The sequence below is a fragment of the Zalophus californianus genome, chromosome 8 (genome assembly GCF_009762305.2).
Source record: "Zalophus californianus isolate mZalCal1 chromosome 8, mZalCal1.pri.v2, whole genome shotgun sequence".
Lineage (NCBI taxonomy): Eukaryota > Metazoa > Chordata > Mammalia > Carnivora > Otariidae > Zalophus > Zalophus californianus.
Genome location: NC_045602.1, coordinates 66,264,042 through 66,280,355, shown reverse-complemented (window position 1 = coordinate 66,280,355; position 16,314 = coordinate 66,264,042). Strand labels below are relative to the sequence as shown.

Sequence of the window (16,314 nt, the reverse complement as noted above, 5' to 3'; positions counted from 1 at the left end):
TCAGCCAATGCCAGATTAGTTTTATTTAAATTTTCCTAGATAGTGCTATTTAGATTGAACTCAGGTAGGAGTAGAAGACCTGCTACTATCTAGCTGTGTAACCTTGCAAAGTCATTTGACTTCTCAGGGTCATGGTTCCCACTCTATAAAATTAGAGAAACAGACCTTAAATCTCTTCAGGCTCAATCATTCTGTAATTCTATGTATCCAACTTTTCAACCAGAGCCCTCCTCAATCTTTCCAAACCGATTTCTCACTACTCACTATGCAGCCAAATATGAGCCATTCATCAAACATTTTTTAATCTTACTGCCTTTGTCCATCGTGCTGTTTTCCCAATCCACAATGCTCTCCTCTCACCCCTAGTCATAGCATACCCACTCAGTTAGCCCATCTCAAATCCCACCCATACGGGAAGCCTCTTTGGCTCTTTCTTCCCTAAGACCCTATTATGCAATTCTAATAATGCTTTCTTTTGTGGTATTATTATAGCATTGACCATAGCCAGCCTTGGAATATGGACACGTGTATACTTGTATATTTTTCCTACAAAAGTATAAACTGTTAAAGACCAGGAACATATCTTTACTATGATGGCACAGCACTCAATTATTATTGATTAACCAGCACAGATCAAGTTGTTCTCATCGAGTGAAAAATGATCAAAGAGTCACATCTACCCTTAAATCAGCAATAATTTATTTGTACAGCTCTGAGAAACACAGAGCAGAAGCCGGTGTAATTTTCAGTTGGCATTCTGCTTCTTCGTACGGCTTTCGCCCGTGAAGACAAGGCGCCCGGCCAGCCGGCACCGAAGCGACGCTCTCCGTCCGGGGGCCCCATGCGTATTTACGCCCATTCAGCCGGCACGCGCACCACACTAACGCAATGCCCGCAGAGCGCCGCTGCCCCAGGGCCCGCGGGTGGTCGGTACACGCCGTACAGCCCCGCCCTCGGTAGCGCAGAAACTGCCCAATAAGGGTCAAACCGGCATGTTGGCTGAATGTCTAATGGCTCTAGAAATAAGGAATAAGAAAAATCTCTAGATTTCTCCCCCAAAAGTCTTCTTTAAAATGATTAAAAAAAAAAAAGTCTAAAATTTATAGTGTAGTTAATTTAGAAGTTTTGGCTTGACAATATTTTTATATATTTCAATATATCTAATTCAAAATCATATTCCTCTATAGGAGGATATAGCTCTGCCATTTTGCAGCTGCAATTTCAAGTTACTGAAACTCAAGTATGTTTCCCTCTCTGTGGAACGAGCTAATACCATCTGTCTCACTGAGCGGTTATGAAAATTACGTCTGTACATAAAGGCCAAGGATATAAGAGCCATTCATAAATGTTGGTCTCTCTCCCAAACTGATGTAGCATCATTACTTCACCAATATGAAGAGAGAGAACAAAATAAATAACCAATCTTTACAATAAGCAAAATAGATCTTTTCTTATAAAGTCTGAAAATCAGTTTACATTTACCCATTATCAACTAGATAATGTTCTCGGTAGTTACATACTCATTCATGCCCACATAGATACTTGCCTTGCCAAAATAGTTTTAAAATATTCAAAATCTATTTGAGAGGAAAAAAATGATGTCTATACACAAAACAACCAGAGAACATTTCAAAGCCATACTTAGTGCAATAGGAAATGAACCCTCAGATCATCTGGAGCCAGTGTTAGGGAAACCTTCTTCAAAAAGTTATATCTTGAAATCAAACACAGAACCAAATAAAAAGTCTAATAGATTAGGTCATCTGAGAAGCTAAAAAGGCAGCACAAATGGGCACAAACAACACCCTACAAGGGGTGAATGAGACAAGATAAAGATATTTGGACTTGATCCTGTAGTGAACAGAAAGCCCATATGCCTAAGAATATAATAAAATTAGTATTGGAGGAAAATCTGACAACATCTATAAAAGCCGAAGTAAACCAAGGTAACCAGAACCCAATTTGGTAACAAGTGAAGTCCAGCCAGCGTAGACAAACTTTTTCTGTAAAGGGTGAGGAGGAAGTATTTTAGGCTGTGAAGACCATGTAGTCTCTGTCACAACTACTTAACTCTGCTATTACAGCATGATGAAAACAGCTAAATGAGTATGCCTGTGTTCTAATAAAACTTTATTTACAAAAGCAGGCAGCAGACTGGATTTGGTCCCTGACTATAGTTTCATGAACTTGTGGTCTACACTGAGGAAGCAGGAGAAAACAACACAACTTATCTTCTTTACATGAGTTGGGAAAAAAGGTAACATCAAAACTGGGAGCCTGAAATGAGGATAGTAGTGGTGTTACTGATAGAAATTGACAAGTGTGAGAAAAAATGTTCACTTACAGACATGATAAGTTAGTGGTTGTCAGGGAGTGGGTGGGAAATAACTACCAATGGGTAGAAAATGTCTTTTTGGTGTGATGAGAATACCTGGAGTTAGATGGTGATGACTGTACAATTCTGAGAACATACTAAAAACCACTGAATTTTATAATACATGCATTATATCTCCATTTTTTTAAAACTGGGAGAAAATACATGCTGAGTCTGAAGTTAGGGCAGAAGACCCAAACTGAGGTATGTCCCATTACCAATTAGATATGTGATGTGACAGTGTACTCATAAAAGTTAAGGGCAGAAGATGATTGTTTCGAGATAAGGAGTGGCCATACAGACGCTCATCAAAGGATAACAAGACAATACAAAAGTATGCGTCAGGGAACAAGAGGAAACGAGACAGAGAAGGAAGGGCAAGAGAACACACGGGCATGACAAGTTGGCATTCTAGGAAAACATGCACATACTAGTGGTAAGAAAGGTATTTCAAATATCAGTATAAAAAGCAAGCAATAAAGAAAACAGAACTTTCACCAATCCTAACCATGTTAAAAAGATATAGTTCCCATTAAAGTAAAATTAGATAACCAATACCTAGTTTCCACAAATATTACTAACACATAGTCGAGTTAGGCTAACGACACACAAACGCAGTATTTTTCCATCATGAGCCCATGAAATGACCTTTAATCTAAAAAATCTCAAAAGCGGATGCTTTTGGTATAGCTTTTTAGCAAAAATCTGCAATTATCTTTAAGCAGTAAAAAAATGCATGCCTGTAACTCTATAGAATGAAGTCTTAATACTAATCCTGTTTATGGCATTGCCAGTGTGTGCCTTGTTTTCCAGACATCTCACCTGAATGGGTGGCCTTCATCTGATTTCTGGATAGCTTGGATCACACCCTTATATATCCTAAAGCTGATAGTCACAGAGAGCAGGGCCAAGACAATGTAGGCCGTTACACTCACAATGCTGAATACTGTCAGTGAGAGCAGCAGGAATAAGCTGGCACCAAACACTACTCCCGTCTTCTTCATGTCTCTCCAGTAGAGGAGGTCAGCCACTAAAAATGAGAAAAGGAGAAATCTGAAATTAGAACATTATTTTATCCATTTGGATTTGGCACATTTATATTTGCTCCACCTACAAAAAAAAAAATGTCTCTAAGGTAAAACCAAAACCTAAAGTGTTACAGAAAGATTAACTTCGTAAGCTGCATTTTAAACCCATTCTAAACTGTAAATTAGAATCAGACCTGCATCTATTTACCATAAATTTCCCCTCATGAAAATCTGTTTCCTTCATGTCCAAATCAGTCTGGCTATACAAGATTGTTCAATCTCTCAAGCCCAGTATAGCAGACTTCTAATCCAAAACAATTTTCTTAAAAATCATCTTGAGGGCTTTCAACTTCGTTCATTGCATGATATAAATACAAATAATATAAAAAAATCTCAACACACACTCACCGAAATGATACTTCAAAAATGTAAAAACATATTTATTTGCAGAAAAACCACTGATTCAAAAAAATGTTAAGCAATAAAACTATGAAAAACTACACATAGGAGTTCTACAGCTCTGCTTTTAAGAGATCTCTCTTCGAGAAACATAATGAAACTATAATCTAACCTGGCTATCATTAAAACAAAAATTTCCTACAAAGCCAAAGACAAAGGGAAACAGCCTTTAGATTACCTGAAAAGCTACTTCTCTTTGAGAGTAGATAAATACAATGCTATAAAAATGTAGGTGTCAAAGAAAACGAGAAAAACTAAATTTGTTACACTGTTTATATAATGTTTATTAATAGTAAGGAATCAGACAAAGCCAAACTTAGCAAGTTTGCTCTTGGCCTATGGTCACAGAGACCCTGTGGCGATCAAATATCCATAGGCCTGCGGTCTTAAGGTCGAGCTATGTACAACACACTAAGAATTCTACAGTGTGCCAAAGGGTTCTTGAATTCACAGGCTAAACATAATTTGTCTCTCTCTGGATTGTGAACAACTGGGGAACTGGGGGAGGTTAGTGTCCTTATAGTAACATAAGTATGGGCATATTCTTGAGTACAATCTTAAATACCCGTTAAATTTTTAAGATAAGAAAGGTAACAAAGAAAAACCACATTTCCAGGGGCTGCTCTGGTCTTGAGGTTCTCTAAGGTATGTAACTTTCCTTTACTGTTAGGGGTACTTCTGCGGGGAAAACTATGTATGTGAAATGTAAAATGTTAAGAGTGTCTGACACATAACAGGGGCTCAACATTTATTTAGTATACACTTATTCTATTCTATGATTTGATTTAAATACTATTTTTTTTAAGATTTTATCTATTTATTTGACAGAGTAAGAGAGCACAAGCAGGGGGAGCAGTAGAAGGAGAGGGAGAGGGAGAGGGAGAAGCAGGCTCCCCGCCAAGCAGGGAGCCCAACACGGGGCTCGATCCTAGGACCCTGGGATCATGACCTGAGCCGAAGGCAGACGCTTAACCATCTGAGCCACCCAGGTGCCCCAAATGCTATTAATTTAACATTTTATGATTTACGGTTTTGTGTTCAACCTCTAATTTCAATTCTTTATTCACATTTTCCCCTATCTCAAGTTCGTTCCAACCCTGCCTAAAACATCTACCTTAGTTTTCTTCTATTCAACTAGTTTCTACTATTGTACCAATATAGTAGCACAACTGAGAAATAACCAGAACTTGAAGTAGTGCATCTATGCTATTAAAATGACATCATGAATAATGTCATATTGAATAAAGAGACAGCAAGTGATGCTAACAGTTTTGTGACATTTAGCAAACATTTATTGAGCTGATACCATTCAAGAAACTCAACCTAGTAGAATGAATTAAAAACCTGAAAATGGGGATGTGGACTTTTCTTTAAGGCCCTGTCCAACTCTAACACACTACAATTCTAGGAAGACAGTGACATGTAAAAACAATGACAAAAAAATTATAAATAACTGTTGCACCATCATGAGAATTCAGAAAAAGAAAAAGACTGGAGGAAAACTTAAAGACTGTGAAAAAGACAGAAGTTGAGCTGGGTCCTAAAGAATGGGTAGATCTAGAAAACGTAAAGATGCAGGTCTCATTATAAGTCTCTGCTAGCAATGGTTCTCCTAATTAATGAAGTTTTGATTGTTTTTTTTTAAATTTTTTAAGATTTTATTTATTTATTTGAGAGAGAGAATGAGATAGAGAGAGAGAGCATGAGAGGGGGGAGGGTCCGAGGGAGAAGCAGACTCCCTGCCGAGCAGGGAGCCCGATGCGGGACTCGATCCCAGGACTCCAGGATCATGACCTGAGCCGAAGGCAGTCGCCCAACCAACTGAGCCACTCAGGCGCCCTTGATTGTTTTTTTAAACAGGGTACCTGAGAGGGTGGGGGATGCAATGATAAAGATTGCTCTTGGTAACATAATTCCTTCCTGTGAGGCTCCCGCCTGCTCCAAACAAAGCACCTAAGAGTCTGGTGTTGGGTCACCTACACTCAACAACTGGCTCCATAACTTACTCGCTATGTGACCTCAAGCAAGTCACTAAATCTCTCTGTACCTCAGTTTCCGTATCTATAGAATGTGTATTGCAAACAGGAATGATCCTATTGAGATACTATGAGGATTGAGAAAATGAATTAACAAAATTTTTCTTTAATAACAAATATAATGCATTTAATACAGTGCACAGCATATAATAAATTCTTAATAAATGTCAGGGCTGTTATTTGTTGTTGTTATTATGAACACCATCACAGTCACTATCACCATTCTTATCAAGATATTAAATATAAAGAAAAAGAAAAGAAAATTTCAACCTCATGATTAACTTGCAAGTTAATAAATCATATTGCTGTTATAAACATGGTACTTTAGAAGCCACGTGGAAAAGGATTTTCAAACTTATCTAAGATTTCACTAATACAGAACAAAAAGTCGATAACCTAGAAGAATCAGCAAAGTAAAGTACACCTCATATTTTTACATGAACAAATGCTGCCTTTAAAAATGTATGGTTCTCTAAGTGCTCCAAAACATTTATTAACCTTCGAAATCACTACTGGTAATAAATTAAAATAAATGCAGATATTTCTCTATTCCTTACCATCATTAAAAACCATCCAATAAAACCTGATTATAAAAGAAATGACTTCAGACTTGATGACTAACCTAATTACCTAAGAGTTATTGTCTGGACAGTTTCAATGACTAGATAAGAATTATTTATAACTGGTCTATGATTTCTATATAGATATGGTAGAAGAAATTTCCAGTGGCTAGGATTCAAGAGACCCACAACCTAGTACTGGCTCTGCAACTGTAAAACTCTAGATGAGGCTCCCAACTTCTCTGGACCTCAGTTTTATCATCAGTAATCAGGGCATTAGATAAATGATTTTTCCTTCCCCTTCAGAAACTAACACACAGTCAGTACAAAGATACACAATCAGTCCTGCATTCAAATTCCCAATCAGTGGATCTGTATTAATGAGATTTTATTGCTGTATTATCTGTGCCAAATACAAATTTTAAAATATCTTCCTTTTTAGTTCTAGATTTTTTTAAGGGGAGAAGGGCTTAAATCATACCAGTCTTTTGAAATGAACCTTACTAAAAAACGCTTTCTTTTTTTAAGTGTCAAACATTATCAAAACTTTAGGAAAACAAAAATTCATATTCCTACAGTTTTTCAAGCAATTATAAATTATATCATTATGGTCACAGTATGATAGAAGCTTAAAAAGAAAAAAAAAAAAAAAAAAGACTGAGAAGCTACACACCTTTTAATCCTGACAGATGTTTCAGAAATCTTTTCCAGGTTGCTGATCTACATTCTCCACACCTCCCTTTATTTCCTGAGTCAGTATTTACCAGGTACTCACATTGTGCCAAATACTGTTTATAGACTATATAACATTATCTCTTTCAATTATTAAAACCCTAAGAGGCCAGCTTTCAGACAAGAAAGTGAGAACCAGCTCTTACATGACTGGACTCAGATCACTTAATTACTAAGTGATAGAGCATGGATTTCAACACAGGCTTCCTATTGATAAAACTCATATGCCCCATGTATGATGCCAAACTGAAGGTTCAGCACATTAATGTTCTTCAAAATGTCACACATTTGCATGCATAATGAATAGGCAGAGTGTTGGCAGGTAATCACCATATGTGAGATGAATCACAAAAGCCAAGAGAGTCAAGGTAAAACTAACAAGATAGGTTAATTAATGAGACACAAATTTTAATGTGAATACTTAACCTACAGTTAAATCCAAAAAGGAGGAAAGAGCTCTATTCCAATATACCTGAGGCTATTTTCCCACAGTTGAAAACTATAATCAAGTTGTGAAAATAACATCTTTTAAAAGCTATGTGAATCTAATTAAGTAAAATTAGAAAGTATATCCATGCAAAAGAACACTATGTAGCCAGTAAGGACAGTGATGCAGATCTCTATTACCAAAGAAACATGTCCGTATTGATAAATAAAAACAAAATGTTACAAAAAGATTCATATAGTCAGATTTTTAAAACTTAGGATAACAATGAAGTCTGAAAGGATATCTAGTAAACACAGTTTGTACCTCTGGGTAGTAAGGGTAATGGATGAGTTTAACTTGCTTCTTTATTTCTTTCAATGCCATTTGAAACTGTCTCCCACCCTCCTTCATGGCAAACATGAATTACTATTAAACTTAAAAAAAAAATTCACCCTTTCCATTCCTGTTCGATATCGCTAAAGAACCTTATAACACAAGTGTGGTTTCCCAATAGGTTTTCCTATGGGGAGAATATAATGTATGCTAGCTTAATAAATATTTAAATCCAGGTGATAGTTAAATTTTAACAGTATATAACTAAGTTGGTAACTCTGGTGCTTTGGGTTGAACCAACTCAATTTCCCCAAAGTTGACGATACAGGAATATCCATATACAAGGTCCAGTAGTATTCAGTGATCACAGCCTAAAATAAACTTAACTGCACGACGGTACAGTAAACCCTAACCTACTATTTCTTTCTGCCTTTCATATGATTCCTAAGAATAAGGTCTTTTCAATAAATGGAAGAGCTCTGAAAATCACAAATGTAAGCTATACATATTACATAAACATATGCAAAAGCTATATAAGAATACTCAAAGCAGGTATCTTGAAAGCCTTGTTGAAACAAGCCTTAGGAATGCTCTGGTGAAGCCACAGAGCTTAAAGCACTCAGGAGGAATAAAGGGAAGAGCAGGAGAGATAAGACAACTAGGTAATGTAGGTCATTCACAGGACAAAACGAATATATGCCAGAACAGGAACGTCTGAGAGGCAATCTGCACTGTTACCAGAGTCACTGTGCAAAATATAGAAGGATTTCAGTATTTTTATGTAAAGAAATTTAAGATTGTTAATGAAGCTGCAAGGATGGAAAAATATTGCATTATAAAAATATTAGCAACAGGGTTGCCACCTTAACAGTCTAATATTTCTAGTCTCTCAGATTCATTAAATTGGTTTTAATGAAGAAATTTTGGAAGATTCCAGGATTGTTTATTCTCAATTAGAGGGGAGTAGTCATTAAGTTTTAATAAAATCCTGAGAAATATATTCAAATGCTGTGGCTTCTAATATTCATCAAGAGATTTATATCCATTAATTAATTTAGATATTCAATCCTGCTATCAAAATCAGGCAAAGACATCGCAAGAAAACTACAAACCAATATCCCTTATTAATACAGACACAATAACCCTCAACAAAATACAAGCAAACTGGATCCAGCAACACATAAAAAGCATTAGATACCATGGCCAAGTGTTATTTATCTCAGAAATGCAAAATTGGCTCAACATATGAAAACCAGTCAATATAACACACCGTATTAATAGAATTAAAGGTGAAAAACTGCATGATCATCACAATAGTCACAGAAAAAGCATCTGACAAAACCCAACACCCTTTCATTATAAAAACTCTCAACAAACTAGTAATAGAAAGAATGTCTTCTGGCTGACAAAGGGTACACAAAAAACCCACAGCTAACATCATGCTTAATGCTGAAAGCTTTTCCCCTAAGGCCAGGAACAAGACAAAGATACCCACCCTCTCCACTAATCAACACTGTCCTGGAGGTAGGAGGTAGAGCAACTAGGCAAAAAAAGAAATAAAAGACATCCTGATCATAAAGGAAGAAATTAAACTATCTCTATTTGCAGATAACGTGATCTTGTGTATATAAGATCCAAGGAATCCACAAAACAGCTACTAAAATAAGTCCAGAAAGGTTGCAGGACAGAAGATTAAATTAATATACAAAAATCCATCTTATTTCTATAAAAGCAATGAATAGTCTGACAATGAATTAAGAAAAAAAATTCCACTTAAAATAACATCAAAAAGAATACTTAAAAACAAAGTGAAAAAACCCCCAAGACTTAGAAACTAAAAACCACAAAAATATTGTTGAAAGAAATTAAAGAAATAAATGGAAAAGACATCTTGTGGGGCGCCTGGGTGGCTCAGTTGAGCGTCTGCCTTTGGTTCAGGATGGAGCCCCGCATCAGGCTCTCTGCTCCACGGGAGGCCTGCTTCTCCCTCTCCCACTCCCCCTGCTTGTGTTCCCTCTCTCGCTGTGTCTCTCTCTGTCAAATAAAAAAAATCTTTAAAAAAAAAAGACTGTGTTTATGAATTAGAAGGATTATTAAGATGGTAATACCCCTCAAACTGATCTACATACAATACAATCTCTACCAAAACCCTAGCTGCCTTTAACAGAAATTGACAAGCCAATTGTAGACTTTGTATGGAAAAACACAAGGTATCCAGAATAGCCAAAACAATCTTGAAAAAGAACCACAAACATGGAGAAATCATACTTCCTTTTTCCAAAACTTCCTACAAACCTACAATAATCAAGGCAGTCTGGTAGTTGCACAGGATGGACGACAGATCAATGGATCAATGGAATAAAATTAACAATACAGAAATAAACACATTCACAGTTGATTTCAACAAGGGTGTCAAGACAATTCAATGGAGGGAAATTTTTCACAAATGGTGCTGGGACAACAGGGTATACAACTGCAAAATAAATGAAGTTGGACTCCTACCTTCCACCATATGTAAAAACTAACTCAAAATGAATCACAGACCTGAAAAACTTAAACTATAGAACTCTTAGAAGAAAAAAATTCAGGTGCACATCTTCATGACTTTAGATCAGGCAGCAGTTTCTTTGATAAGACATCAAAAGCACATTCAGTAAGAGAAAAAAATTAGACCTCATCAAAATTAAAATGAAAAATTTTGTGCTTCAAAAAACACTATCAAAAGATTAAGAAGACAGCCCACAGAATAGGAGAAAATATTCACAAATCAACCATCTGATAGGAGACTTGTATTCATAGTATATTAAAAACTCTTACAACAGTAAAAAGACAAATAAGGCAATTAAAAATGGGAAAAGGGTTTGAATAGACATTTCTCCAAGAATATATACAAATGGCCAATACGCAATGAAAAGATGCTCCACATCATTAGTTACTAGAGAAATGTAAACCAAAACCATAATCAGATACCACTTCAGACCCACTAGAATGGCTAATATTAAAAAGAGGGTCCATAGCAAGTGTTGACAGGAAGTGAAAAGATTGGGACCCTCTTACATTGCTGATGGAAATGTAAAATTCAGTCACTGTGAAAAACAGTATGGCAATTCCCCAAAAAGTTGACAGATCTACCACACAACATAGCAATTCTACTCTTAGGAATTTCCAGCCAGAAGACTAGAAAACCTGTGTTCACACAAAAACTTAAGTTCAGAGCAGCATTATTATATATAACAACCAAAAAAGAGGAAACAACCCCAAATGTTCAAAAATTGATGAATGGATAAACAAAATACAGTATATCCATACAATGAAATATTACTGGTCCATAAAATGGAATGAAGCACTGATACATGGTACAACACGGATAAACCTTGAAAACACGATGCTAAATGAAAGAAGCCAGACACAAAAGGTCACACATTGTATGATTCTCTCTATATGTGATGTCTAAGAACAGGTGACTCTACAGAGACAGAAAGTAGATTAGTGGTTGTTAGGGGCTGGGAGGAGTAGAGATGAGGAGTGACTGCTAATGGGTATGGAGTTTTGGGGGGTGTGGATAAAAATGTCCTGGAATTAGATAATGATGATGGTTGCATAATTCTATGAATATACTAAAAATCAATGAACTGTACACCTAAAAAAATTTAAAAGTACACTAAAAAAAATTCTTGTTTTTAACATGTTTCTCTACTAGGCTGTAAACCCCGCAAGAGTCATGTTGCCTTATTATTATCTACCATACCCACAGATAAACTTTCAATAAATATTACTGATAGATTAGAATGGATGCATACTTTATGCAAGTTGTAGGCATGTACTAATTTATTCAAACAATTTTTCTGTGCTTTGGATTTCACATTAGTTTTATTTAAACTATTTTCAGATATCTACACTTAGTAACAAATAGCAATGCTTTCAGATAACTTATAAACAGTAAATATCAGTTCACAGCCTTGTCTCTTCTTACTACACCCTGAAGGACTGATGAAAGCCTTTCATCTTTATACTCCCATTACCTGCTTCATTAAGATTTGCTGCATTGTCTAAACAGTGGCCAGATTATTCTTAGGAACAGAAACATTTAAATTTAAAACTATACCATTTTCAAATTAAAATAAAGGACATCTTTAAGAAATATAGGGTCACTAAAATGCTAACTTGGGGTTCTTCTGTAATTACTAGTTCTGTTTATGAATAGACTTTAATGGCCTCTTTATTCTTGAGATAATAAAATTAACACAAACGGCTTGTACAAGAAAAGCTTATTAATGTTTCATGGTTCCTCAACTCTCCTATACTGAAAACTAAAGTGTTAATCATGCAAGGTAACCTACGGTAGCCTTAACTTTAGTCTTTTATAAAATATTCATGAAATATCCTTTTAAAGATCTGAGAATATTTTAACACTGCTGTCCTCTCATAACTGTGGGAAATGCTTACGGACTATTGTACTAAAATAATGCTGATCCATTTAAATAAATTCTGGTCATTTAGAAAAAAGTGATTTACTCCCCGCAGTGTGGTGCCCATTTTTATTTTCAAAATAAAAATCTGAAAATTTTTTATTCTGTGTTTTGTGCAGTGTTCAGAGCAGCATCCTTATCAAACTAAAATTTTAATTTGAAAACAACTCTGTACACTACCATCTTTTCTTCAAAATAAAAACTTCTGGCCCAATATAGAGTAAGAAAAGTTGCCTACACTTGGTAATCATAAAATGTCATCTGTCATAACTAAAAATAGTGCTACCGTGCATGCCTTACATGCAAAAGTCATCCAATTACATTTTGCCTCAAATCAAATTCTTACTGAAGCTCTTCCTTGAATAGCCTCAAGTCAGGTTTCAATTTTAAAATCTTTTGTCTAGGGGGAAAAAGTTGAACTAGTGGGTCCTAAAAATACTGGTAGGTCAGGGAATGGCTGGCAGGACAATAATTACTTCCTAAGCAAAAGCAAATATTAAGTTTTCTTTAGTCAGGCAGTAAGATGGGAAATTAATAAACAAGTATACATTAGAATGATAATAAAATGTTATTTTTCAGGACCATAATCTTTAAATAGGTAATTATGTATTTATTGGGAATCATAATCCTTAAATTCTTCTCAATGGCCAGGAAAGTGACTAGAATTTAGAGCTGATCATTTAACCCTACATAGTAAGCTCTCACCTCTACCCAGTAAGCACTCACCAAGCTAGTTAAGTGACAGGTAGAACGTCCAGAAAAAGATCTGTATAGAATGGGAACTTAACTCTTCCAGCAAAGACAGTTAAGAGGGGCGTGAGTCCTATTTCTTCCTTCAATTTACCAGCAGTATGACCCAGACTAGATCACTTAACCTAGTTTCCCCCTGTATAAAAAATTAGAAAATGGATACCAAACTAAGTAGTTAGTTGAAGCTGAAAAGAAATTTCACACAATGGAAATGCTTGGTGAACTACACACACTAAATAAAGGTAGTATCATAAAAGACAAAGTCAAGCAGGGCAATCAAATATTAAATGCAATGCTTCACTAAGCCCGGATTTCTTGAAATATGAATTCAACTTTCTCTGAAAGCACTGCTAATTTGGTTTCAGTGAGCAAGGTTCAGGTTGATGGATACCTACAACTGCTACAAAGTATCTCAACCAAACAGTTGGCAAAAAATACTGGCGTCTCTCTTGGCCATCTCCTCTTCCTATAACTTGAGTTTCCTGAAAGATCACGCACAATTTTGGGTCTTTGTCTCTTTTATCACTAAATCTTTCCTGTTTTACTTTCAACAACATTACAATGCATTGGCCAATTTCTACCACCACACATCTGAGGAAAAAACATTTTAGGTAAAATCAGCATAAATTCTATAGTTGCCTTTTCTATAATTTAGTAATCCCCTAATCTGAACAAGGAACTGTCCTGAGTACTTTGCATATTGAGGCCTAGAAGTATTATTAAATAAACTATGTAGGGGGCGCCTGAGTGGCTCAGTTGGTTAAGCGACTGCCTTCGGCTCAGGTCATGATCCCGGACTCCCGGGATCGGGTCCCGCATCGGGCTCCCTGCTCGGCAGGGAGTCTGCTTCTCCCTCTGACCCTCTCCCCTCTCATGCTCTCTATCTCATTCTCTCTCTCAAATAAATAAATAAAATGTTAAAAATAAATAAATAAATAAATAAATAAACTATGTAGGGTCACGGGTTGAAATTCTGGTCTGACCACAAAAGCCTCACTTTCTCCATCATACCACATTTTTGTATTTAAAGGAGTGCATCAGTACTCATACAGGCCTCATTTGTTAAGTTAAATTCACCAATTTAATTAGTTCATGTGGCTTTCATACTTCCTTTAATCTCACATTCTATTTCTAGCTTTATTAGAAGGCAAAAAATACAGCAGAAAATAATTCTAATTTCCCACTTCCAATTTCTCTAAACCACAATAATTTTCCTTCCACAGGAAAATTTATATAGCTAATTCCATTTTCTCTAAGGTAAAGCTAAATAAAAGCTTTCAGCATGTTAAATATATATATTCCTAACCAATGATTCTCCCTACCTGTGCCAATGTGAATAATCTTTAGTTGTAAAGGATGTCAAAATAAGGACTCTTCCTATAAAAAGCCTGTTAGTTAGTTCCAGTAAATTTTGGTAAGCATGCAGTTATTTATTTTAAATTACTAGAACTGATCAAGATGTACACAAATGTAAATATGAAATTAGAACAGACATTGGTTCAATGCATAATTTACTATGGTTTAAATTTTATTTCTTGTTGGCATCCAAGCATTACATCACAAGAAATAGGAACCAAACCTTAGAAATAGGAAATCACTGCTCAAAATCCTATTTTCTACTAATAAGAACTAAACGGAAAACATACTGTTCTGTAACTCTAGAAACTTGAAAAGCTTAATAGACTGGAATGGGGAGGGGCTCAAAGCAAATTATTAGTACAAAGAAAGAGAATTAACTTCAATACTAGGTAAACTAATTATATTTATACAGACAGCCCATAACTTAGATGGTTCGACTTTAGGATGGTGCGAAAGCAGTACGTATTTAGCAGATCTCATACTTTGAATTTTGATCTCTCCCTTGGCTAGTGGCACATGGGACGCTACTCTCACGAGGCTGGGCAATGGCCACGAGCGGCAGCTCCCAGTCAGCCACGTGATCACGAGACAACTTATAAAACCATTCTGTTTTTCACTTTCAGTATAGTATTCAATAAATTACATAGACAGTCAATACTTTATTATAAAAGAGGCTTTGTGTTAGATTATTTTGCCCAATTGTAGACTAATGTAAATATTCTGAGCACATTTAAAGTAGGCTAGACTAAACTATGAGGGTTAGTAGGTTAAGTGTATTAAATGTATTTTCAACTTACAATATTTTCCATTTATGATTCATTTATCAGGATGTAACCCCATCATAAATTGGGTAAGATCTGTACGTCTATAACCATTTATACCTACCATATTCACATTGAATATAAATGCTCACTGGAATAAACAGCTGATAGTACAAATGAGGTAGTATTCACATCAGAATGCTAAAACAGACCAGAATAACATATATCAAATTATTTTAATTATTTCAGTGGAAAAAATAAACAAATGGGTGCATCCAACAAAAAACAGCTATAATTCCTCTTATTCTTATGAAAATCGTAATTTTAACAAGTCTTCAGTCTGAGAATAGAAATTCCTAAATCTATCTCAATGCTCAACTCTTAACAATGGATTTACAGGGCTATCAGTAATATCTGATAATTTTTAATCTTTAAGTTGCTTTGAGCTCAAGTAAATGCTCTATAGAATAAAGCTGATAGTGGTGATACAGTATTTGAGGAGAGACAATAGTATTTTAGTGTCTATCAATACCTTCCATAAATGCCTAAGTGGTGACTGGCCTAAAACGTGAAAGCCCTGAAGATTTAAAAACATATGTTTGTACATTTTACACACACACACACACACGTAACAAAAGTCAGCAACAACCATGATGAAGCAGAGAAACAGAAAATTTGGTCTCAGAATACTGCTCTGAAGATGCAAAGAAAAGAGCTGGTTAAATTAAATTTAGTAACATTGTTGAGCCTAAATTCTAGCAAGAGAGGAGATCAATTGAATAAATAAAAAGGGAACCTGGGGGATACCTAGAGACCAAAATAAGAGTTCTATTCACTGCTTAAATATTCTTCCTACGTGCAAGCATGTAATCCAACCCCTAAGGACCAAGAGAAATTATTCTCCTGGCCCACAGAGTCCTCACTAGGCTTAACATTTTGACAATACTCAAGACCTAACCACACCTACCTTCTTTCACTGCTAGTGTGAAAGACTACTGCCTATTTTACTGCAGAATGAAGACCATA

General features: G+C 35.7%; 1 protein-coding gene across 4 annotated transcripts in view; it reads right to left on the bottom strand.

Annotated features, from left to right (window-relative positions):
- RTN4 (reticulon 4) overlaps positions 1 to 16,314 on the bottom strand; it is a 65,685-nt gene that overhangs the window by 10,257 nt on the left and 39,114 nt on the right. For all 4 annotated transcript variants that reach the window (XM_027623740.2, XM_027623741.2, XM_027623742.2 and 1 more), the window contains one exon: positions 3,197 to 3,404. In XM_027623740.2, coding sequence (XP_027479541.2) covers positions 3,197 to 3,404 — 208 coding nt within the window. The remainder of the gene's footprint in view (positions 1 to 3,196; positions 3,405 to 16,314) is intronic.